Source organism: Sorex araneus, chromosome 4 (assembly GCF_027595985.1).
Source record: "Sorex araneus isolate mSorAra2 chromosome 4, mSorAra2.pri, whole genome shotgun sequence".
In the NCBI taxonomy this organism is placed as follows: Eukaryota; Metazoa; Chordata; class Mammalia; order Eulipotyphla; family Soricidae; genus Sorex; species Sorex araneus.
In genome coordinates, this window is record NC_073305.1 from 84,040,590 (window position 1) to 84,066,965 (window position 26,376).

The window sequence follows — 26,376 nt, forward strand, 5'->3', positions numbered from 1 at the left end:
TTTCAGCAGTGCTCAGGGGACCATATGGAGTTCTGGGGATTGTACCCAGGATAGCAAAGTGTAAGGCAAATGCCCTACTTCCTGAACTATCTCTGAACTATCTTTTAAAAAATGGGTTTTTTAATTCATCTGAAGCAGATATACATTTAAAGGCACAAGTGGGAGGTGCTGATGACATTGGACCTATTCTTATCTGTAAACAGGAGAGCTAAAGCTGTTTGACTACCACGCCTCCCCACTTTATGAAATGAAAAACAGAGGAAGAAATCTCTACTTCCACACAAGTTTTCTCAGAAAAAAATGCCTCTCCAAATACTTCTCTTCTAAAACTGCTAAAATATTATTTATGTGATAAACACATTTCATTAAATTGCAGAGAAATAATTTTGTTTCTAAAAGTAACCTAAAAATATCATTCTATTGTGCATCCAAAACTCTAGATAAAAAAATGATGATTAGAAAACAAATCCAATCATTTTTCCTCTTCCTGATTTTGATATAATGCTAGTGTATCCAGTCAGGAAATCACTGCACATCAAAAATGGCCCAAGAACCAAAAACAGTGAAACAGCATATTCCAAACAGCAATACTCAAGAATCATGTCAGATTCTAACAATTCAATATTCCAAAATAAGATCATACCCTCTCTTTGGTTGCCATCATAGGACAGCACCTAAATAACTCCTCTAATTCATTACTTTAATAGTACTTTAATAGTTCCTTCTCTCCAGTCTTGTCCTCATTAAAAGGCATCATTCTTTTTTTTTTTTTAATTTTATTGAATCGCTGTGAGAGTTACAAGCTTTCATGTTTGGGTTACAATCTCACAATGATCAAACACCCATCCCTCCACCAGTGCACATTCCCCACCACCAGTATCCCCCGTATACCCCCCGTTTCCCACCCTCCCCCTACCTCCATGGAAGACAATATTCTCCATACTCTCTCTCTACTTTTGGGCATTATGGCTTGCAACACAGACACTGAGAGATCATCATGTTTGGTCCATTATCTACTATTGGCATGCATCTCCCATCCTAACTGGTTCCTCCAGCCATCATTTTCTTAGTGATCCCTTCTCTATTCCATCTGAAAAGGCATCTTTCTATAGCTGTGCTAAAACAGATTTTGTAAGATTATTTCCCTGGATAAAACCCTTATGTGAGTCTCTATAAAAGTTCCCTTTGACCGCTCTCCGCCCAGATGTGACCCCGAGCGGCCCCACACGAACGGATCCCCGTTTCCTGAACGCCCATGATCCTGGAGGCCAACTAACTATTTTCAGCACCCAGTGGCTTCTTGTAGAAATGCCTCTAGACTGTGAACTAAGTTATGGCCCCATGCTGCCCCAGGAGGGGAAAGGTTTTTCTCTCTCAGCCTTTCCTTTCAGCGGTGGCGTGGCAACCGCCATCTTATAAGGCCCACTAAACAGAGGCACGAGCTTGCAGTGATGCAACTTCTGGCAGAAATTTCCCTGGACTTAATTACTAAAATACCAGAAATCCAAAACCTCATATACTCTTCATTCTCAGCAATGGGAAACAAATGATCAAATGACGCCTTTTTGGCAGGTCTGATTGTTGGGGGAAAATTCCAAATAATAATAGTGAGTTTTCAAAATGGGGGATGGAAATGAACAGAAATTTTCTCAAAGAAGAAATTCAAATGGCTAAAAGACATCAGGGAGATGGAGATTAAAACAACAATGAGAGATCATTTCACACCACAGAGACTGGCCCACATCCATAAAAACAAAAGCGACCACTATTGGCGTGGATGTGGGGAGAAAGGGACTCTCCTTCACTGCTAGTGGGAATGCCGACTTGTTCAGTCCTTTTGGAAAACAATATGGACGATTCTCAAAAAATTAGAAATTGAGCTCCCATTTGACCCAGCAATACCACTCCTGGGAATATATCCTGGAGAGACAAAAAGGTATAGTAGAAATGATATCTGCATTTCTATGTTCATTGCCGCACTGTTTACAATAGCCCAAATCTGGAAAAAAACAGAGTGCCCAAAAACAGATGACTTGTTAAAGAAACTTTGGTACATCTACACAGTGAAATACTATGCAGCTGTTAGAAAAGATGAAGTCATGAAATTTGTATATATGTGGTTCTACATGGAAAGTATCATGTTAAGTAAAATGAGTCAGAAAGAGAGGGACAGACAGAAAGACTGCACTCATCTGTGGAATATAAAATAACATAGTGGGAGACTAACACCCAAGAGTTGTAGAGATAAGGATTAGGAGTTCTGCCCCACAGCTTGGAAACTGGCCTCACATGCTAGGGGAAAAGGCAGCTCAGATAGAGAAGGGAACACCAAGTAGAGGATATCAGGAGGACCCATTCAGGTTGGAAGATGCATGCTGAAAGTAACTATAGACCGAACATGATGGCCACTCAATACCTCTATTGCAAACTAACACCCAAAAGGAGAGAGAACAAAGGGGAATGCCCTGCAGAGTGGGGTGGTGGGGGATGGGGTGGGGGTGCTGAGAGGGACAATGGGATCATTTGTGGAGGTGAATGGGCACTGGTGGAGGGATGGTTAAACGATCACTGTATGAGTAAAATGCAAACACAAAAGTTCATAAATTTGTAACTGTACATCACAGTGATTCTCTAATAAAAAATTTAAAAAAAAAATAGTGAGTTTTCTGTTGAAATAATGAATGTAATCAAAGTAAAAAGAAAGTAAAGTGAAAATCATCAGCCACACAGGTGGGGGCCGGGGGTGGGATGAGAGGTATATTGAGGTTCTTGGTGGTGAAATATGTGCACTGGTGAAGCGATGGGTGTTTGATCATTGTATAACTGAGACTTAAGCCTGAAAGCTTTGTAACTTTTCACATGGTTATTCAATAAAAAATTTTTAAAAAATTAAAAAATTTTAAGTTTCCTTGAGAGGAGAGGGCACACCCAACAGTGCTCAGTACTTACTCCTTACTTTGTATTTAGGGATCTCTTCTGACAGTGCTCGGGGGATGATACATGGGGCTGGATAATCAAACCTGGGTCAGCTGCAAGCAAGACGAGTGTCTTACCTGCTAAACTCTCTCTGGCCCTGCTTTTCTATTTTTGCTTTGTTTGAATACTTTTTATATTTTATACCTAATATAAATTGTCAGACTCATGATGTGAAAGCATCTTATCCCAATTGCTAGGTTCCCTTTCTAATTTCTGTGGTAGCAACTTCTTTTGCTGTGTGAAAGACTTGTTCATTCTTTGGTTTCCTTGGCTAACGGCACTGTCTACAAATACATCTCTGATTTGACATCCTGAAATCTATCACCTGTTTTCTTGGGTGTATTTTGTAGTTTTAGGTCTAATATTCAACCTCAAGTTCATTTTGAGCTAATTTTTGTGTATGGAGTAAAAGTCTATCGTCTGGTTTCATTTTTCACATAGGTATATCATTTTCCCACCATCAACTGCTGAAGATGTTCTTCATTGCCTCTGTGTGATACTGGGTATGGTACCTTAGATTAGATGCCCATCTATGTGGGCTTATTTCATTTCTCTGGGCAAAGGGGCTCTGACTGGTACTTGAGACTCACATACCTCTCCCAGTGACTCTGGGCCTTTGGGCAGCAGTTCATTGTGAGGAACCAGGCACAAAGTGCTTATTGGACCTGCAGTGCTGAGGGTACGAGGTCCCCAGTAAGGGGACCTGGTTACCAGGTCCTCAGCTGAGGGATCTCATTTTCTCCAGCCTGCTATTTCCCTAGTTAATAGTCCCCTGGTTCTTGGGCCTTCAGAGTAAACACTGGCTTTGCTGAAACATAGACAAAAAGATATAGAAAATACAGGTAGATATTGTCTGTGTTTTGATTTTTTCTGTAATAGCCATTCTACTAGGCATAAAGTGGTAATTCAGTTTGATCTTGATTTTTATTTAATTTCCAGGGGTCATATCACTGGAAGGAATTTGAGCAAACAAGTTTTCAAACAGTGAGGCTAATGAAGACAATTCTATAGACTCAGGGAGCAGACAGATTTTTTTTCCCCAAAAATTGCTTATTCAAGACACTGAATGTCAAAAATTATCAATTCCTCAAAGATGATTTTATTACACTTATATAACTCAGTATGCTGAAAATATCACAGAGACCAAATAATATTGATTTTTCATTATAAGGTACAGGAAATAATACAGTAAATATACCATTGGACTTGGAAATCAGATTATATATCTGAAAAAATAAAAATAATCATTACCTAAGACCTTTTAGTCACGATCTAATAATTAACATTAATTATAGTAATGTTTATAAATTCTATAGCAATATATATTCTATAGCAATATATATATATATATAGGTCAGCTATAGAATTTCTGACCTAACAAAAGAAAGTCACTATAAGAGAATCCCTTATTTAAGTCATTTATTTTATCTAGTGGATGTTAAAAATAAAATTTTCCTTCCTTAATGAACAAATAATTTTATGAGCAAAGCAGAAATGTCTTACACTAATTTTAATCTATGAATAGAAGCATCTTTCTGGTTCTGCAAAGCTCAACTCTTGCTATATAATATTCTTCTATCCTCTCTAATTGTAGAATTCTCGAGAAAGTCATATTAACAACTTTCATCTTAGAGAATGTTCATAATATTCACTCTCCTGGATCAAGTTTAGCAATGATGTTTAACATCTGTAGCCATGTTCATTTCAAAGAGTCAAGTCAGATCTGAAGAGATAACCTGTCCTTTTCTATTTTTCACTTGTGGGTCTTACTGAAAACATAACACTTTCATGGAAGTAATTCTTAGAGAGTTTACTAGGGAACAGAATCACATATACTTTCCTATGAAAAGAAATATTCTCCAAAGTTTTTTCAAAAACAATCATTTTACTCACATTTGTATTTTATTCTCCAATGTTTTTTCAAAAACAGACAATTATTTTACTCACATTTGTATTTTATTTTTTGGCATCAGTCAATAACAGCTAAACTGAATAGAACTGGTCAACTTTTAGGAAAAGTTTAATTTAAAAATGTTAGTAATAGAAAGGATTTTAAACAAATATTTTAATAAATATCACTATTTTTAAAAAATACTGTTGTTTACAGTTTCTGGTGAAGTATTAAATGTGAATACTTTCAAAATTTAGTGATAATTTTTAAGAAAAAAAATATATATAACAACATTCTTCAATGTAAGATATTTTAACGCAATGTAAAACTTCCAGGGAAGTACTTAGCAGGTGCTGAATTAAACTGATGATATGGCTTGGCTTTACCCTTTTCTTATATCTAACTGTGAAACATCAAATAAAACCAGGATGTTACAAAGACTGCTGCTTCCTTTCCAAACACTTCTCTATGTCATCAAGCACTTGAACGGCAGCCTTTGGAATTCGAGTCCCAGGACCAAATACATTGGAAACACCAACTTCAAACAGAAATTCATAATCCTGTTGAAAGAATTTGTTTTATTAGTAGGAAGCACAATATTTTAACTTCAAAGAAATAAAAATCAAATACTGCCCTTTCTTCCTAGTGACTAAAACATTTCAACATTCTGGCATCTGAGACAAAAAAATTCCTTCCCTGGGGCTGGAGTTATAATATAGCAGGCAGGTGCTTGCCTTGCATGCTGCCAACCCAGGTTCAATCCCCAGCATCCCATAAGGTCTCTCAAGCACCACCAGGAGTAATTCCTGAGTGCAGAGCAAGGAGTAACCTGAGCATCGCTGGGTGTGGGTTTGCCCCAAAATAAAACAAAAATCCTCCCTTGAATTGGACTCCTGATTAATAGACACTATTAATACCACTCTTAAAATGTAAATTAAAAGAACAAAAACGTACTCTGTTCATTTTCCAAATATCAAGTGTGTTGTGTTCAGAGTGGAAGATCAGATCATCCAGTACTAGCTAAGAACCTCCAAAGACTAAACCATAATTATTTCTCACCTAAGTTTTTACTTCTAATTACCAAGATAAAATTTAGTCTGTGAAAACATGCATTTATAAAACTTATTTTCATAGACGTTCCACTTCATAAAGTGATTAGTTCACCAATTTTACAGTGTCTTTGTTGCTACTGTGGTTCGTTTTAAATACAAAGTCTGAGTAGAAAGATTCACAAGGCTCAAAAACTATCCTGGGCTTACTTTATACAGAAATTCAAAGCCGCGAGGCCGCTGCCGAGGCTGCTGCCATGGCCGCGCAACCTATTGTCATTTAATCATCACCAATATGAAATGGTTCCCTTTTAATGGGTCGGACTTTGGTGGGAAATCCTAACAAGAATAGTAAGTCTTTTGCTGAAATATTGAAGGCAACCAAAGTGGTAGCCATCTCTATAGACTGAACTAAGCCATATCCCCACGCCGGCTGAGAAGAAATATCCTTCTTTCTCGGGAAGAAACGCAGCGTGGCGTTAACCATAGTATGATGTCCATTAAGCTGACACGGACCTGGTGGCGTGGGAATGGGATACAAGGGAATAAATTATTATGTACTTGAAACAGCAGGACGCTGGTGGAATCTTGAGCCGGGGCCGATACCAGCGTATTACTTTTGGTTCCAGAAACTGCTTACAGACATTCTACCAGACTATCAACTAAGCCAGAGCCCCACGCCGGCTGATGACGAGAAATAACCATCTCTTTTGGTTTGTTTTCCCTTTGTCAGGCAGCGTGGTGATTACTAAACAGGCGTGATCTCGGTGGCGCGGGACGAGGGGGGAAAAAAATAGAAAAGTTATGTAACAAACAGCGGGACTTAATATCTCTACATTCTCAGCAATGGAGAGCCATCAAATGCTTCCTTGACAGTGGGACTGTCTTCTCTTTTTTGGGGGGAAACCCTAGCAACAATAGTGAGTTATGTGTTGAAACATGGACTGTAACCAAGATAAAGCGTAAACGAAGTGAAACTTATCACTTACAAGGGCGGGGACTGGGGGGGGTGGGAGGGGGCGGGAAGTATAATGGGGTGGTTGGTGATGGAATATGGGCACAGGTGAAGGGAAGGGTGTTTGAGTACTGTATAACTGACATAATCCTGAGAACTTTGTAACCCTCCACACGGTGATTCAATAAAATTTAAATTAAAAAAAAAAACAACTATCCTGGGCTTTTGGGCTTTTGGCTGTTTTATATCAGAATGTTTGTGGTTACAATACAAAATCTCAACATATTTTAAGGCCCTGATATTCATGTGCTAACCTAAATTTAGGGTAATCATATATTACAGTTGTTAGTATAGTACCCTTTTGATAACATTTATTTTCATTTTTAAAGGTGATTACAGGGGCTGGGGAATATGGTTCAAGTTGCAGAGCACACATGCTGAATATATGAGACCTTGGGTTCAATTTTCAGCAGTCAGTGCCCCTATAGGCATGGCCTGGTGGCTTCTGAGTATGACTAAGAGTGGCCTCAGGCCCCTAATACTGCCATGTGTGATCACATATTACTTTAAAAAGAAAAATAAAAGTATTCACATTGGTGATAAATTATTTGATGGTGCTGTCTCTCAGTCGTGTTTTTCTATTGAATTATTTTTGTAATACCATAACTCTGCAATGGCACTTAACACCCATTAAAACTTTTTCCTAGTTTGTGAATTCTAAGAGCAGCAATCATGTCTAATCTTCACATCCTCTCCACCTGGTATATAAAGCTGCTCAAAATATGTCATTGTTCTTGGGCAGATACTATAGATGTTAAGGATTCACAAGAAAATTTGATGAATCTTGTAGTAACAATTATCTCCAAATCAGGGATAGTCAAAATGGTTGTTATCTCCTTTTGTCTATCCTAGTACTGTTGCAAACTATTTTCCTCTGACATGTGAGTTATGAAATTGGGATAAAAAAAAAACTTAATTGGGAAAGGTCCATAAGATGTTATAACTAGAAAAAGAATTCTTGACCTACCTTATAAAATTACTTTAATGTAGGAGTAAAATTACAAAAATGTTAATCTGAGAAAAGGGTGTACAGCTATTCATCTTTGTATTTTTTTAATTTTTAAATATTATCAGTAATCCAATAATTCGAGCTTGAATAGACACATCACATTGATTATTCATGACAGAAGAAGCCATCATGAGTGTATTAACCCAACCTGAGATATTTGGAAGCAGTGCTGTTAAATGGGTTAAAAGATCCTAACTGGGCCAAGGATGAAGCTCAACTATAAAGTATGGATTTAATTTCCAGCACTGGGAAACAAAAAGAAAGATCTGGTTGGAGTAAGACATACTGCTGAGGAGAGATGACTTTTGTTAACTTGAATGGAGTGTTGAATATGTATACAAGTTTTTTTCCAATTTTTAACCTAAGTGACTTTCACCCAAGTAATAGTAACATTTTGCCAATTTATTGTAAATATGTGAGAAAAGTGCACAGGTGTTGAGCTGACTACTAAATAACCATATTAAGACAGTGTATTATTAGAGGCAATCATCCTTACTTTTTAAAACTCATGGGAGAGGGGGGATGGATGGCAAACACGTATATATAATTAAAGCAGTTCCTACAACTTGTGCAAACTATATTTCTAGAAATGCCAGATCACTTATATGAGAGATCTACCTATCTCTGCAATTCTTATTTCAATTTCAACATTTTCTACTGTTTAATTATTTTTGCTCTAGAATTTTAATATTATATCCCCAAACTGAGGTCAAATAAATTAAATAAATAATTAAGAACAAGTGTTCTATAAATATATAATAAAAAATTAATGTACCCAAATAGTAAATTAAACTTATCAAAATAATAAGCAAGTGTTCATAAAAGTTGTGTATTGACTGTCAATGTCACTGTCATCCGTTATTCATCAATTTGCTCGAGCGGGCGCCAGTAACATCTCCATTATGAGAGTTCTTTGTTGCTGTTTTTGGCATTATCGAATACATCACGGGGAGCTTGCCAGGCTCTGCCGTGTGGGTGGGATATTCTCGGTAGCTTTCTGGGCTCTCCAAGAGGGATGGAGGAATTGAACCCGGATCAGCCACGTGCAAGGCAAATGCCCAACCCACTGTGCTGTATTGACTATACGACTTTAATTTGTGTGTTGACTATATAAGTATTCCGCTGTTAGAAACACTGTCTGCTAATTTGTTTGCTGGTTTCATGTTGTAAATCTTATAAACTCATGCATATATATTTTCTCAGTTAATAAGCAGCAGATAAGCCCATCATTTTATTTTCTGGGGAGGAAAAAATGTAGACATGAAAACAAGGTCACACTCCACTGATGGATTTTTACTCTGAAACATCTATAAATAAATTTTTATTTTAGAATCACTCATACAGTTCTAATTCAATTGGCTAACTAAAAGATTCACCCCAGTAGCAGAACAAAGGTTGTTCACTCTACCTTAGATCAGAAGTTGATATATTCATGTGTGTTTATCATTCTTCTCTATTCTAGTTGTGAGATCATACTAATTTAACCTTTTCTTCTCCTTCAAGTTTACTGAATGTGAAAAAGTCAAATCTCTGTAATTTTGAGACAGCTAATTCTCTCATAGGAAGTTTATAAAATGTTAAACTATGTATCATGGGTATGGAATATAGAAAGCAATACTGTCTACTTTTACAAAGTTACTTTATAAAATCACTCATTTGATTGTAAAGTCACAAATTTAGTGATACTACTCAGCAAAAGAACTACCTATAAGCTAAATATACTCAGAATTTCTATGACAGGGGCTGGAACCATAGCACAGTGGGTAGGGCGTTTGCCTTGCACGCAGTCGACCCGGGTTCGATTCCCAGCATCCCATATGGTCCCCTGAGCACCACCAGGAGTGATTCCTGAGTGCATGAGCCAGGAGTAACCCCTATGTATCACCAGGTGTGACCCAAAAAGCAGAAAAAAAAAAAAAAGAATTCCTATGACAGTACTAGAAAACGTAAGAACCAAAACATACCTGAGGCGGTATTACTCCTCCACACATGACAAGAATATCTGGCCGTCCGAGGGAGCTGAGCTCCTTGATGAGCTCGGGGACCAGCGTCTTATGACCAGCCGCTAATGTGCTTACACCCACCGCGTGTACATCTGCATCCACAGCTTGCTGGGCAACTTCACGGGGAGTCTAAACAATCAGATGGAAAAGACACAAATTAGCAGGTATTCCAAAGAGGGTTTTATAAGTATTAACTATTTATAGTATTAAATAACATATACCTTACAATTTTTCCTTATTAAAAATCTTTTAAGAGAATATAACCGCATACTTTACCAGCCTCAAATCTTAACTATAACTGACCCAATTAATACAATAAATTAAAGTGCTATGTTTCCTTCTTGTATTATAATTCATCAATAAAAGTTTCATCATAATGTGTTCAAGATAAAGAATTCAAAGGCGCCAAGATAAAGATTAAGTTAAATCCATGATCTCTTCATTATAATTCTTAAATGTACCCATTGTCTTCATAATCTACATCATCTTCATTATGTGACATCTATTTATTAATAGTACAAAGTAACAAGTTATAGAATCTATGAAGTGAAAGACTAAATGCAAAATGCAATGTGAAAATGGTGACTCTGAAGTTTTAAAATGCATGTTATGCTAACTAGATAAATAATGTTAACTAGAAAGAATAATGTTAACTAAATGGCATACTTGCATGTTGCAGGATGTATTAATCCCGTGGGGCTACTGAATTAACAGCAATATAAAGATCAAATTAACACTATTAGAACTCTAGAAAATTAAAAGATCACAGAAACCAGATCAATACATAAGTGAAAAAGACAGTGCTGAAGAGTATAAATTCTTCATTTAGTAACTTATTTTTAAAAAATTTAGAGGACAGGGGCTGGAGCGATAGCCCAGCGGGTAGGGCGTTTGCCTTGCATGCAGCCGACCCGGGTTCGATTCCCAGCATCCCATATGATCCTCTGAGCACTCCCGGGGTGATTCCTGAATGCAGAGTCAGGAGTAACCCCTGAGCATCGCCAGGTGTGACCCAAAAAGCAAAAAAAAAAAAAAAAAAAGAAATTTAGAGGACAACATATTTTTAAGCATTTATATTTTTAGTGACACAAAATCATATCCATTACTTTCCTAATTCACAAGAATTTATTAAACCTTTTCACACAAACATACTCCATTTCTTCAACATAAAAATAATTAAAATTGAGATATCTGGGAAGGATAAAGCTATTAGATACTAATGCACAATTATAAGTTCGAAGTATGACATGTAATGGACTTGTCAGGATCTTAAAGCTTATAATTTGGAAACAATGAAATAATGTTGGAAACAATGAAAAGATTCTACACTTTTGGTAGAGGAACTACATACAAGAGTTTTCTTAGAAATGTGTAAGACTTTGAAACAACAGAAAATATTAACATGTGAAATCAAACCAGTAAGAAAAGGAAAAGTGCAGTCTTGCTATTGATTTTTCAGAGGTAGAAAATAAGAATGGTTTGTCATCTGTACCATCTATATTTACAAAAGCTAATCAAAGTGCTAGAAATTTCTTAGCTTAATCAACTGTTTAAAACAAACTAAAGGAAAAGGGTAGCAGAATTATAAGATCATAATTGAAAAATAGTCAACTTATAGTAAGAATAAATCAGTCAAAATGTATATACTTATTTTATCTAAAAATATCTTTGCAATCCTTAACAAAATCTATCTTAAATTCATAAAACTCTCTAAACAAATGTACATATTTACCTGCCGATACAGTTTAAAGACATATTCCACAAATCTGTGCTAACTCTATTTTATAGTAGCAATTTCTTTTAGACTCTGTTAAGAAGTTATTTTTAAAATGTAAAAAGGAAAGTTCTTATGGTAAATTATAAAAAAACTGAACCTTCTCTGGAAGGTACACCGTATTATTGTCAAAAATAAATACTCTTTATTCTCTAGCTAAATTGCAGTATGTAATTAAACTAACTCCTGTCTCTTGAAATTCTTGCTTAGTTTTTTGTTTTGCTTTTGTGCACCACTTGGTGGCACTCAAGGGCGCTCAAATACTTCTGTATTTAGTGGTCTCACCCAATGGTGATCGGAATACAAAAATGTAGAAAGATAAAAGTTGAAGTGATTAATTTTGAGTACTTTACCATCTTTGCTTTAGACACAATTTAGTAAAGCTAATGGCAATCTTCAACAACTCACTTCTGTCATTCCTCAAGACACAATTCCTGGATACCTATCAATTAATGGCTCTTTGGCCCACACTCAGTGTAAGCTCCATACAGTGAAACTCAGGATCTCACATATGCTATGTTGTGCTCCACCATTTGAGCAAACAGCCTGGCTCTCTAGGCAGGCTCTTTTGCTCCTGCTTACATATACTTAAAAAGCTCCTTCATTAACTTTTTCTTTTTCAAAATCCTAACTGACATTTTGTTTCTGCACTACCTCAGCTAAGACCATTTCACTTGTCTAACTCAGATATCTTATTTTTTTAGTGGGGGGGGGGAATGAGGGTAGGGAAGGTGAAAGGTGTGTATTGTTTGGGCCACACCCAGCAATGCTTAAGGCTTACTCCTAACTCTGTGCTCTGGGATCACTCCTGGCAGTGCTTGGAAGGACATACATAGTTATTGGATTGCACTAGACTCAGGCATATGAAAGGCAAGTATCTAAACCACTGTATTTTCTCTGCAGCCCCAGATTATAGGATAGTTTTACCACACTCCTCTCATCTAGGTGCAGCTTCCCTCAATTCACTTCAGAAAGTGATTCTATTACAAAGTGAGCTTTTTGAACCATAAGTTTGATCACTTCATTCTACTAAACTCTTGGGGGCTAAATTCCAAATACTTTGGAACGGTTTATATGATTATTCATTAATGTACACCTTTGTCTCAGCATTGTATTCTGATATTACCGAACCCTCTTGTAGTTGTATATACTTCTGCTCAAGCCAGTCCTTGTTATTAGCATGCACGTCCCTTTTTATTTTTCCACCTCTGTTTTTTGTCTATGTTTTATGGGCCACACCTGCCAGTGCTCAAAGCTTACTCCTGGCTCTGCAAACAGATCAGTCCTGGCAGGGATTGGGGACCATATGGGATGCCAAGGATCAAAACTCGGTCAACCACAAGCAAGGCAGAGACTCTACCAGCTGCAATATTACTCCATTCCATTTTCCACTTCTGAAAGGCACAGCTTAATACAGTGAGATGCATTTCTTATCCAAATTTCAATTACAGTAACTGAAGTGACTACTGGTAAGTAAATCTGTAAGGAGCCTGAGACCAAAATCCTCTTAATCAACTAAGATCTTAGTATCTGGGAGACTGTCAATAAAATATAATGAATAAAGTTTTAATGAGTTATTGTAATACACTTCTCAGCTGATGACTTTTTTGAAGTGAATAGTGAATATTTTATTACTCTCTAGAGAATTCCAAGCCTCATTTATTTCAAACAAATTATTTTCCTGTCTGGAAATATTACTTGTTTTCCTGCAATTAAATATCATTAGAGAATAAAACAGAGAAAATTTAATTAAGATTTATGTTCACTCTGATGTTTGATTTTCCTTTCAAAACGCTTTTCAGCAATCTGATGGGGAGAATCTTTGTACTCACCATTAGTCAAATCTGATCTGTTTTCTTTCCCACATTATAATCAAATTTCAATAAACAACAAAAATGATTTTTTTAAAGAAATTTTCAAAGCTTCAAAAGATTACTGAAAGTTTCAGCTCTTAACTAAAACTAATGTCACTGTCACTGTCATCCCGTTGCTCATCGATTTGTTCGAGCGGGCACCAGTAACGTCTCTCATTGTGAGAGTTATTGTTACTGTTTTGGGCACAACCAATATGCCATGATAGCTTGCCAGGCTCTGCCGTGCGGGCTCAATACTCTTGGTAGCTTGCCAGGCTCTCTGAGAGGGGCGGAGAAATGGAACATGGGTCAGCCGCATGAAAGGTGAACACCCTACCGCTGTTCTATCGCTCCAGCCCAAAACTAATGAAGTTTTAGTAATAAGTATATTAACATCAATTATGTTTTATTCTTACAGCTTTCATTATTGGATAGCCATTCAGAGATAAATGAGGAAGCTTGTTGAACATGTTTCTCTTTTATAAAAAATATGATTTTAATGCAGAATCATTTTACTATTATTTCTAAATAAGTGAGGTATGACATACTTTTTGACATCACTCCCCCTAAGTTTCCAGTACCTGAAAAAGAGGACCAATGTCCACATCAAAACCAAGATCAGCAAATCCAGTAGCAATAACTTTTGCTCCTCTGTCATGTCCATCTTGTCCCATTTTTGCCACAAGAAGACGAGGTCTGCGACCTTCGCGTTCCATGAATTTCTGAACCCTAATCAACATTTTAAAATACAAGAACAGTTATATATTAATCATCCAAAGGCAAGATAAAAAAATATATATTCACAGGAAATCTTTGAAATTTATTTAAAACTACTGTGTTTTCTCATGATCTGTTAATAACTTTATTTTACACTGAGAATTCTATATAATAATGTTTACCACTACATGGAGAAATTTGAAAGATAACTGCCAAATAAATCCATAAAACCCAGAAACAAGATGAGAAAGTGACAACTTTTCACCTTCTTAGGCCATTCTCTGGGAGACAACATATAGAAATATTTAAGCTAAGATACTTTTCAGAATTATTTACACATGTGTGTCTTGCTAGCTGTTTTGTGCCCAAAGCATTCCCCATGCAGACTACAATGTAATAACTGATAAGGATGTATAATCAAAGCATTTTAATGGTTTAATTCAATAAATGTACACCCACACAAAAAAAGTACTTTAATCATAATATTTTGTTAAAAGAAAAAATATTCCACATACAATCACTTAAATCTCAGCTGTTTTGAAATTTAGCAGTTGACTGATTCTCAATCAACTGAACCAGTGGTTCAATGCAAGGGTTCCTGCATGCTAGGGACGACTATGGCATATGACTGGGGCTACTGGGTACACACACACACACACACACACACACACACACACACACACACACACACACACACACACACAGACACACACACACAACACACACACACACACACACACACACACACACTGGTGGTGCCCCCAGGGCCCTCCAAGGCTGCATCCAGTGATGCTCAAGAGATTAGTACTATCTCCCAACCCCAACAATTATTTTTTATTTATTTATTTATTTATTTATTTATTTATTTATTTATTTATTCATTCATTCATTCATTCATTTTGCTTTTGGGGTCACACCTGGAGATGCACAGGGGTTAACTCCTGGCTCTGCACTCAGGAATAACTCCTGGCGGTACTCGGGGGACCATGTGGGGTGCTGGGAATCGAACCCGGGTCGACCACATGCAAGGCAAACGCCCTACCTGCTGTGCTATAGCTCCAGCCCCACCCAGCAAGTATTTTTTATATTTAAGAAACATGATAACATTTCCAAGTCACATTTTGGAAGTGATAGTTATCGTTAATTCAGTAAAGACTACTAATTTTGATTAATGCATAGAGTAACCAAATATTTACTTCCAAATAGGAATATTAAAACTTTATGATTGTTTGAACAATGTGCAGGAACTTAAAGTATATAAATTTATTCTATGAGAGATTAAAATCTAAGCACCTAGAGTGTATCAATTAGTATCAGTGCCAGTTAATTTTTTTTAAATAAAATTGTTTGAAATGAGAAAGTCCTAAGAAGAACTACGTTGAAAGTTTAAAATATTATTTTTATAAAACTTCAGACTTACAGGACAGGTGATGACTTTCACATGAAAAATATTCCAGTGGTATGTGAAGAAATAAAGCCCCCACAGGTTCACGGAGACCGTTTATAGAAATGATAAAATTTTAGAATAAGAAATATTTTATCTACCTGTTGATAGCAAATGCTATCTCTTTGCTTTCTCCAAATTCTTGGCGGTAGGCTCCACTCACCATACGATCATTAGCTTTATGCTCACCAAATACCTTTTTCATAGCATCTGTGATTTCTCCAACTGTACATCTAAAAAGTTAAATACAAGTTCTGTCAACATCATTATTTAAAGGAAGAATGTTTGTTTACCTGTAAATCCACTTAGGCATACTTAATTACTAAAATATGATTAGGTTATTAAAATCAAATGGGTATTTTTCCTACTCTCACAGTAACATGTTTCCTCAGAATATTTCTCTAAACATAGTGCTCTTATCAACATTTATCAAACAAAAATCACTGTATCACTGTCATACAACTGCTCATTGATTTGCTCGAGCGACACCAGTAATGTCTTCATTGTGAGACTTGTTACTATTTTTGGCATATCGAATATGCCACGGGTAGCTTGCCAGGCTCTGCCATGCAGGCGAGATACTTTCGGTAGCTTTCCGGGCTCTCTGAAAGGGGTGGAGGAATTGAACCTGGGTCAGCCAAGTGCAAGGCAAACACCCTACCCACTGTGCTACCACTCCAGGCCCAAACAAAAATATGACTAAATTATCTAAAGACTAAGTAGAGAAACATCTAAGGTTATTAAGTAATCCACTTAAATTAAATAAAGAATGGAATTAGTAACTCTTTTATAATAAATCACCTAGCATACTCCATGTACTTCATTTGTTGTTCAACATGCATTAAGTGTATTTATGCAAGGCAATTTTAAGTGCTAAACATGAGTGAATAAATATGACTCCTGCCCCGAAGTACCTACTATAACTTATCTAGTTAGGAGATAAAACAATATACAGGCAAATAAGACAACTGCACATTAATTACATTAAGTACTATGAGGACACCAAAATATATAAAACACAAGGGGTATCTGGGCAAGCTTTTTGCTTTACCTGGGACTCCAGAACACAAGGTAGTCAGGACTGTCTCGGCATGGCAGCAGGTAGATAAGCTCAGATCATACGCTTGCCCTAGACACTTCCTAACGCACTGAGCCAGCAGCTGGGTTCTTTGCCACTGGGCATTCCTGGCAGCAAAGCTGCCAGAAATGCCCAAGGCAGCAAAGCTGCCAGAAATGCCCAAGGCAGCACCCGTGTTTGAACTCATAACCTTGTATTTTCCGGGCAGCACTTTAGGCCACTAAGTCATCTTTCAGGCCGTCTGCAAAGCTACATTAAAGGTGTTAAAGAGAAAGACACAACCTTTGAACAAGACCTATAGTAATGGCATGCAGAAATCCAAGAAAATGCAGGAGGAAGTGTCTGGAAAAGGAAACAGTAAATGCAAAGGTTCTGATGAATAAAAAGTAAGCATACTTTATGTTCTGAAACTAGAAAAGATATTGGGACACAACCTAGAAAAGTATAGCAGACACAAGTCACATCTAACAGTCCTGGTAGCCATGATAAGATTTTTCTTCTTATTTTCACTGGGGGAGAAGAAGAGTTGACTGTTTTTCGGGGTGATTAGGTATTATTACTTTCCCAGCTTTGTGCCCCTCCTCCCAGGGGGTGTCAGGAAACCACAGGCAATGCCTGGGATTGAACAGGGGGGGGGGGTCAGCTGCATTGAAAGGCAAAGCGCCTAAACAGTATACTATACCTCTAGTCCTAGATTTTCATTTTTAAAAAATGGAAGACCATTAAATTGCTTTAAGTGAAAAAACGTATAGTTTCCTCTTAAGAAACTATAACTCAAAAATAAATCCACATACTCATTATACCTTAGACACTTAAAATATAAGACATTTTAAAAACTTTATTATAGGGCCTGAGTGATCACACACTATTATTCCATGACAGTGATAGGGCATTTGCCTTTCACATGGCTGACCTGGGTTTGATCCCTGGCATTCCATATGGCTCTCTGAGCCCCACTAGGAATGATTCCCGAGCACAGAGCCAGGAATAAGTCCTGAACGTAGTTGGGCATGATCCAAAAACAAACAAAAATTGCCCGTTATACTAAGAAATAATAAAGAAAAGTTTATTCAGTGGCATTATATTAGGGAAAAAACATCCTTTTTCATCTGCATGTCTGTTGAGGCAAAGCAGTTTTTTGTTGTTGTTTTTATTCTAAGTTCTTTAAAGAAGTCTGTGTAATAAATAATGTTGGAAGAGAGAAATATTGTCAGCCTCTATACTAGGCTTCTTCAAACTTTTTTTACACCTTATGATAGTGCACTTCCTACAGCTACAGATGGACACCAATCCATGGTGGTTGAAGACCACCGCACTACACAATGGGCAGTTTCACTCAGAATCCAATACAATAAATACTGTCTCCCTATACTTGAGTACATAAAAGTACATCAACTTCAACCTATAAACCAGTAAAATTTTTTCATTACAGTAGCTACAAATATTGGATCAACAAGGAAGTACATAAAAACTCAAAATATCTTAAATCTTGATAAAAATTAAATTTACTTTGAATTTCAATATCTTCTTGTAGGCTCACACAGTTTACAGAATCATGATTTAGTTAACTATTTTATTTTATTTTTTATTGAATCACTATGAGATACACAGTTACAAAGTTGTTCATGATTGTGTTCCAGTTCCAACATCCATCCCTTCACCAGTGCACATTTCCTACAACCAATGACCCCAGTTTACCTCCCACTAACACCACCCCCTCCTTTCTCCCTCTCCCTCCCTCCCTCCCTTCTCTCTCTCTCTCTCTCTCTCTCTCTCTCTCTCTCTCTCTCTCTCTCTCTCTCTCTCTCTCTCTCTTTCTCTCTTCCTCTCTCCCCCCCCCCTTTTAGGCATTCTAGTTTTTCTGGTTTGCAATACAGGTACTGAAAGGTTATCATTTTTTCCCCCATTACCTCCTTTCAACACTGACTTCTTATCTAGAGTAATCCTTTTCAACTATCATTGTGACAGCAGTCCCTTCTCTGTCCCCACCCCCACACTACCATTTGTGGCAATCTTCCAAGTGTGCATGAGTCTTCCTGGTCCTTCTTCCTATTCTTCTTGGGTCTTAGTCTCATACTATGTTTTATTTTTATTTATTTATTTTTTGTTTTATCTGGGGGGCCACATCTGGCTGTGCTCAGGGCTTACTCCAGGCTCTATGCTGAGGGATCACTCCTGGTGTATGCTGAGGGACCACAGGGGTGCTGGAGATTAAACCGATGTCAGCTGTACACAAGTACCCTAATGTATTATACTATCGCTCTGGCCCCATTTTATTTAAGTAAAGTTAAATGGGTCACCCTGGAGTCCATGGAAATCTTCAAAGGTACATATCCTCACCTTGCACGTGCTGCATCCACTGCAAGAGCCAGAATATTCCCATCTCCACTGGCAGCACATTCAGTCAGGGCAGCAAGGCACTGTTCTGCCAAAGCTTGGTCCCTGTTGGATTTGACCTTAGAAATTAGAAATTAGAAAAGGTCAAGCAAAGGAACATTTATGTGAAGATGGAGACCCAAACAGATTAAACTCTGATATATACCCTGTGGCAAGAGTTAAATCCTACCTTTAAAAATAAAACAATATTGGGCCAGAGTGATAATACAGTGGGTAGAGCACTTGCCTTGCACACAGCTGACCTGGGTTTAATCCCCAGCAAACCACATGGTTCCCAAAACACTGCCAGGAGTAATTACTGAGCACAGAGCCAGGAGTAACCCCTGAGCATTATAGGGCATTCCCCCAAAATAAAATATAAAATAAAAAGTATTAAAAATACATATACCAGACCTGAATTTCAATTAGTTTATTCAATCATTTATTCACTAAACAAACATTTAAGGTCTTACTACAATACTAAATTCTACATAACCCTGATAAATCAGAAACAATCAAAGCAATAATAGATAATAGTGCTCACCCTCCCAAGCTTTACAGCTGTTCTAGTATGCCAAGTCACTGAAACAAATGAATCTTATATATGAAAAATTTTGAAAACACACTAAGGATTACTAGAGACAAATGAAAAACAAAATTTTAAGTTATATCCTGAGTTCGGCTTAGCTATTAGATAATATATTGGTAATTAAATGCCTAAAGCTATATATATTTTTGTACCTTATCAAAAATAATCCCAAGAGCAAGAGAAAAGAGAGAAGAACAACACTGAGATAAAGACCGTAAAAAGCAATGAAAAAGCTTTTATCCCTCAGGACCTGCTCTACTCTTTTCACAGTTAACAACCTGCCTAAACCAAGTTATCCAAAAGCAAATTAAGTCCAACTTTCTATAATCTGTAAGAAATCTAAATATGGAACTACTCAAGAGGTCACTAAAATCATACGGTGTATATAAGGAGATGGGGCAGAAAATTTATACTGAAAAAAGAACTAGTACACAGGTTAACAGTTCCCTCAAGGCACCTGCCCTTCACGAAATGAGAACCTGAGCAACCACAGGGTGTGAACACTACAGTCAGAGAAACCACAAAGTACCACTGGGTGTGGCCCCCAAAACAAAACAAAACTGAAAAAAAAATAAGGAAAGAAAAAAACTTCATTAGCATTATTGAATTTCTATCCTTATCAACATAAAGCTTAGCATTTATGGTCAAGTGAGCTGCATAAGCTGCAATTATCTAGAGTTGGTGAGTGACTTAAGTAGAAGAGTAGGGGCTGGTGAGATGATACTATGTGTATGGAATTTCCTTTGAATGCAGCTCACCCTGATTCCATCTCTGGCACTGCCCGTGGTCCTTGAGCACTTCCAGGAATAACTAACCCCTGAACACAAAACCACAAATAAGCCCCGAGCACCACCAGGTGTGGCCCCAAAACCAAATAAATAAATAAATAAATAAATAAATAAAGTATAGGAGAAAAAGAGTTTTCCAAATACAACACATGTCACAACTTTGATAATCACCAATAATAAAATGCATTTATATTTCTGTTTTTAGAAAATGCTATGCTTGGGCCAAAACAATAGCACTGCAGAGAGGGACCTGGCCTTACACGTGGCTGCCCTGCACACCCCATATGGTCCCCCAAGCCAAGTGATCTCTGAGTGCAGAGCCAGGAGTAACTTACCCCTGAGAACTGCCAGGTACAGCCCAAAAACAAAAACAAAAAAATAAATATTTTTTTAATTTATATGTAATGCTGATATAAAATCTTAAAAGATATAGGAAAAGGAAGGGTCTAAAAATCATTAAGAGATTTCAAGTTTACTGCCTTAGAAACAGTAATCATTGGAGATACTGCAGACACAGAGACTAACACAAAAAAGTAAAGAAAGAAAAAGAAACTTCAATCAATACACAAGTCAAAGATCAAGAGACCAGAGTAGCTTTATATAATAGAGACAGCGATTAGAACAGAGGGGATTAATTTGCTTTACCTATCTTATTCGGGGGGCTGGAGTGATAGCACAGTGTGTAGGGCGTTTGCCTTGAACGCTGCCGACCCAGGTTCAATTCATCCACCCCTCTCGGAGAGCCTGGTAAGCTACCCGTGGAATATTCTATATGCCAAAAACAGTAACAAGTCTCACAATGGAGACATTACTGGTGCCTGCTCGAGCAAATCAGGATGACAGTGATACAGTGACAGTGATCTTATTCAGAAGAGCCTGGCAAGTTCCCCATGGCATATTCGATATACCAAATACAGTAACAATAATAGGTCTCATTCCCCTGACCCTGAAAAGAACCTCCAATCATTGGGAAAAATGAGTAAGGAAAGGCTGCTAAAATCTCTGGGCTGGGACGAATGGAGACATTACTGGCGCCTGCTTGAGTAAATCGATGAACAACAGCATGACAATGATACAGTAATAGTGATACAGTGATACCTATATTATTATTTCATATACTTCATATCATCCAGTGAAAATTAGAAATAAGAACAGTACTCTTACTTCAATCAAAGTAAAGTCTGCTATAAACTATAGCTTACTAAAGCACCGCCAACTATCTTTGAATTATGATCTCTCTCAGATAGGAGATATAAAGAAACACAGTGAATGACAAATGACCAAAGATGATCAAATCTGAGAACTGGTCTATAGAACTGAGTTCAATGCTGGGGTGAGGTCACTGATGGAGGGCACAGTGCTGGAACACTGTATTCTTTAAATACTACCAATAACAGTATTATAACTCACCGTGCCTAAAATGAAAGAAAGAATGAATGAATATACAAGCAGAGGGCCAAGAGATAGTACAGCAATAGTGTGTCTTGCACGTGCCCCATCTGAGTTCGATTCCAGCACCACACAGCCCTCCAAGTATGCATGGGTGCAACTCTAGAAGTCCTCAGCACTTCGAGGATGGCCTGGGTATCCAGAACCACAAGGCCCAAGGAGTACTGCATCCTCAGGTCCTGGCATTGAACTTCCAGCCCAGGTGGCTGAGAATGGCCCGTGTGGAGCCTGAGGTCTCTTAAGCACTGCTGCCCTTAAAAAAAAAAAAAAAAAAAAACAGCAAAAAATTCCCCCAAAAAACACTTCCATAAAAATACCAGGGACTATGATCTAGCAGAAATAAATGACAAAGGCCAGAGTTAGTACAGCGGGTAGTGTGCTAGCCTTGCATGTGGCCAACCGAGTTCAATCCCCAGCATCCCATAAGGTCCTCTGAGCACCTCTACGAGTAATTCCTGAGTGTGGAGCCAGGAGTAAATGCTGAGCATTGTCAGGTGTGGCCCCAAAAAAAGCAAAATAAATATATATGTAAATTACAGAAGCTCTGCATTCAAGTAATAAATCTGAACTGTTTTTCCAAATTTGAATGAGTTTGAGATTACTAGATTTAATATCTACCATAAATTATAGGAGGTTTTATTATTATTAGTGTGGTTTTTCATAACATACATGTTTTACAGAAGGAGATACCATGATTTAAAATATAAGCTTTGAGTATCAACAGCTCTTAATATGAGTCTTAGCTGTTTAGACACCCAGGACAAGTAACTCAATCTCTCTTTAGTCTTCTTACCTGTAAAATGTTGCAAAATAATAAACACCAATAGACAACTTAATGCAAAGAATTAAGTCAGAAAGCACTTGAAAAAAAATTAGCTATTATTACCTTTTTAAGTTTTTCAATCTGCTTATTACGTACTGAAGTATTATCAATTGCCAGAACATCCACAGATTCTTCTTTATCCAACTGGTACTTATTTACTCCAACAATTACTTCAGAACCTATTGATTTCATAGAGGAAAACAAATATAGATTCTATTCACAGACAATTGTTGAATTATAATTAAAAGACCATCTTTCACTTTCCCTATATTTTCAGTAGTATCCTTAACTCTTATGGAAACATCAATTCAGTTTAGCAAATCTCAATGGGATAGGAAATAACAGGTACATGTCAGGATCTGGGCAAAAGGGAAATTTCATTATTCTCCTAACCTGTTAAGTTTCAGTTTCTAATAAATTGTCCTCTAACTCTATAAGATAAAAAAGTAACAGCAGCTACAATCTAATATTTATATGGCAGTAGATTATCAATCAATAGATTTTCTAGATTTTCTAAATTATCTTGAATTCTCCTTTTAAACAAAAAAATTTCTTAAAATCTGTGACTAATAAACCAATTACAAAGACAAGTATTTAACATGATAAGGAGTATATACTTTTTTGCTGTCAGATTACTTTTTTTTTCTTTTTGGGTCACACCTGGCAATGCACAGGGGTTACCCCTGGCTCTGCACTCAGGAATTACCCCTGGCAGTGCTCAGGGGACCATATGGGATGCTGGAAATCGAACCCAGGTCGGCCGAGTGCAAGGCAAACGCCCTACCCGCTGTGCTATTGCTCCAGCCCCCAGATTACTTTTTTTTATCTAAAAGCTTCCACTTATACCCCCAATTCTATCCTTCTTTCTTTTCTTCATATAAATTACTATATTCTTTAACTTTATTTTTGATTGTTTGCTGATTCATTTTCTCTTTTTTACTAAAATGCAAATTCTGTGAATACAGAGACCATTTCTGTCCTGCTCACAGGAGTACATACAGACATAGCATAGTGCTTCAAATACTGAAGACTAAGGAAACACGGATTGGCTGAATGAATTAATACCACAATTCATAGCACAATGACCAATGAGAATGTCATCTTCCAAAAGCTGATATTTAATCTCTCCTCTCTCTCTCTCTCTCTCTCTCTCTCTTTCTCTCTCTCTCTCTCACACACACACACACACACACACTCATTTATACAGTGAACATCCGCATACACACAACTTGTAAATATACAATACACACAAGACTATGGCACTCATGTTGGTCAAAAATACAATACAGAGAATAGGTCTGCTGGCTAACTAGAAATTAAAAGTTTATGCCAACATTTACATTATTTTTGTTTTATTAACTAGATATTCTATCTTCAAACTAAAGTTAGTATTTATTTTCTATTTTTCCCCATTTTTGAGTTATCATAACTTATAATATTGTTATACCTTGCAATATCGGATTTCACATATATACTTTTTCATTCTATCTTACCAGAATCTATCCTAGCCTGTCTTCGGGCAGCACATTCTTCAATTCGAAGTTTAGGTATGCCTTCAGCTACAGCTTTGGCCATTCCACCCATCTCTTCAATTTCATTAATGAGCTAATGAGACAAACAAAGTAAGAAAACTCAAAGGAATGAGAATATTTTTATAAATAGCACAAATATATGTATTATGTAATTAATATTATGAAATTATAAATTTTAAGTAGTAAATGTAGAATGTCATAGGAAGTTAATAAATAGAACAGTAATTAGAAATTCTTCGGTTAACAACAATATGTATCTAGAAGCTGCTGAAAGTAGAATTTTAAAATATTCTAATCACAAACACAAAGAAGTAAAACTGTATGGTAACAAATACTAAATTTTTTTCTAGTATATTTAACTCACACAAATATACACAAACATAAAATCACTCTGTTTTATACTTAAAGCTAATACAATGTTATATGTCAATTATATTTCATTTCAAAAAAGAAAAAAGAAATTCTGCTTTAAAATCTTGAAATGACAACACAAAAAAATAGTATACTCAAAAAATAAAATACAGCTGATTCAGGAAAGCAGGAAAAAAAGCAAGCAGAAGAGAAAGAACCATTGCTTTTAATTGTACATCTTAAAACTAGTTGCCTTTTTCAGCTTTTAAATACTTAAAACACAGGAGCCAAAGAGGTAGTCAGGGGTAGAGTATGCTATGTCAGGTGAGCACCACAGAGTCTGAGTAGCACCCCCTCCTTGGGCCCTTTCACTAACAGTCAGGCTGGCTAGTAAGCCAAGAATTGCCACCAGAGTGCGTGAGAACTCCTTGGGAAGTGCCCCTACTCCCAAATTCTTTAATGCAAATACAAATGTGCTTTTAAAATAAGTTCCAGCTTTGATAACCATAAAACAAAATTTAAAATTCCTCCTCCTACTTGCTTATAAATCTGGATATAAACTTCAACATAACTTGATTTGTAAAGCAAAGATTTACACATTATAACCCTGTAAATCTTGGAAATTGTTTGGTTGATTTTTAATTTGTGGGCCAAACCAAGTGGTACTCCAGGCTTACTCCTGGTCTGTGCTCAGGGGTTATTCTTGCTGGTACTCAGAAAACCATTTAGGATGCTAGGGATGAACTAGGATCAGCTACCTACAAGGCAAGTCCTTACTACCCTGTACTATCTCTTTGGCCTCTAAATCTGTAAATTTTCAAAGCTTCAAAGGTGAGAAACTGACCTTCAAGGCAGCATCATAAACATCGTTTGTGAGAGATTCCATCATATATGAACCTCCCCACGGATCAGCCACTTTGGGAATCCCAGATTCTTCCTGAATGATGATTTGTGTGTTCCTGGCAATTCGGGCACTTTTCACAGTTGGCAAACCCAAAGCTTCATCAAAAGAATTTGTGTGCAAAGACTGGGTTCCTCCAAATACTGCTGCCATGGCTTCTACTGTGGTACGAATAATGTTATTGTAAGGATCCTAAAACATTTGGTGAAAAACAATAAACAAGATAAGGCCAACAGCTGATCTGTAGCTATGAGATACAATACTAAGCAACATTGGCATGCCTTCTTTACTAATGTCTACATTAGACATCACAAAATTCAATGAATTTGGCCAAATTAGTAAACAAGCAGAACTTTGATATAGGAGTCAAAACATCAAGTCTGTGCTTAAGCATGAAAATACTGCTTTTTAAGTCTCTGAAATAAAAATATTTGTGGTGTACTTCTATATTATCTAAATATTCGTCTACAACTGTGTCACAGAAGGCAACTTCTGTTTAATCATAAGACAATTCATAACTCGTTATCTCATACCTATTTGTATCATAACATATACAAAATAGATGCTCAATATGTAATTGACAAATTAGTTTTAATCCATTAAAACATATTGAAAATGGAACCTGAAACAAAATATATGAATATTATTTAATTCCGTGATTTGAATAAGAGTGAATCAAATCAAAATCAATTTTTGAATAAAATTCAAAAAAGAATTTTGAATTTGTTTTCGTCACTGTAAAAATTAAGAAATTAACA

General features: G+C 36.7%; 1 protein-coding gene across 1 annotated transcript in view; it reads right to left on the reverse strand.

Moving 5' to 3' along the window:
• Window positions 1-3,892: 3,892 nt before the first annotated feature.
• Window positions 3,893-26,376, reverse strand: part of MMUT (methylmalonyl-CoA mutase) — a 36,311-nt gene continuing 13,827 nt past the window's right edge. The window contains exons 6-13 of the mRNA XM_004605846.2: window positions 25,562-25,810; window positions 24,328-24,439; window positions 22,898-23,013; window positions 19,150-19,265; window positions 15,833-15,964; window positions 14,152-14,299; window positions 9,905-10,072; window positions 3,893-5,427 (exon numbers count right to left, since the gene is read on the reverse strand). Of these exons, the coding sequence (XP_004605903.2) occupies window positions 5,299-5,427; window positions 9,905-10,072; window positions 14,152-14,299; window positions 15,833-15,964; window positions 19,150-19,265; window positions 22,898-23,013; window positions 24,328-24,439; window positions 25,562-25,810 (1,170 nt within the window). The 3' untranslated portion in view covers window positions 3,893-5,298. The remainder of the gene's footprint in view (window positions 5,428-9,904; window positions 10,073-14,151; window positions 14,300-15,832; window positions 15,965-19,149; window positions 19,266-22,897; window positions 23,014-24,327; window positions 24,440-25,561; window positions 25,811-26,376) is intronic.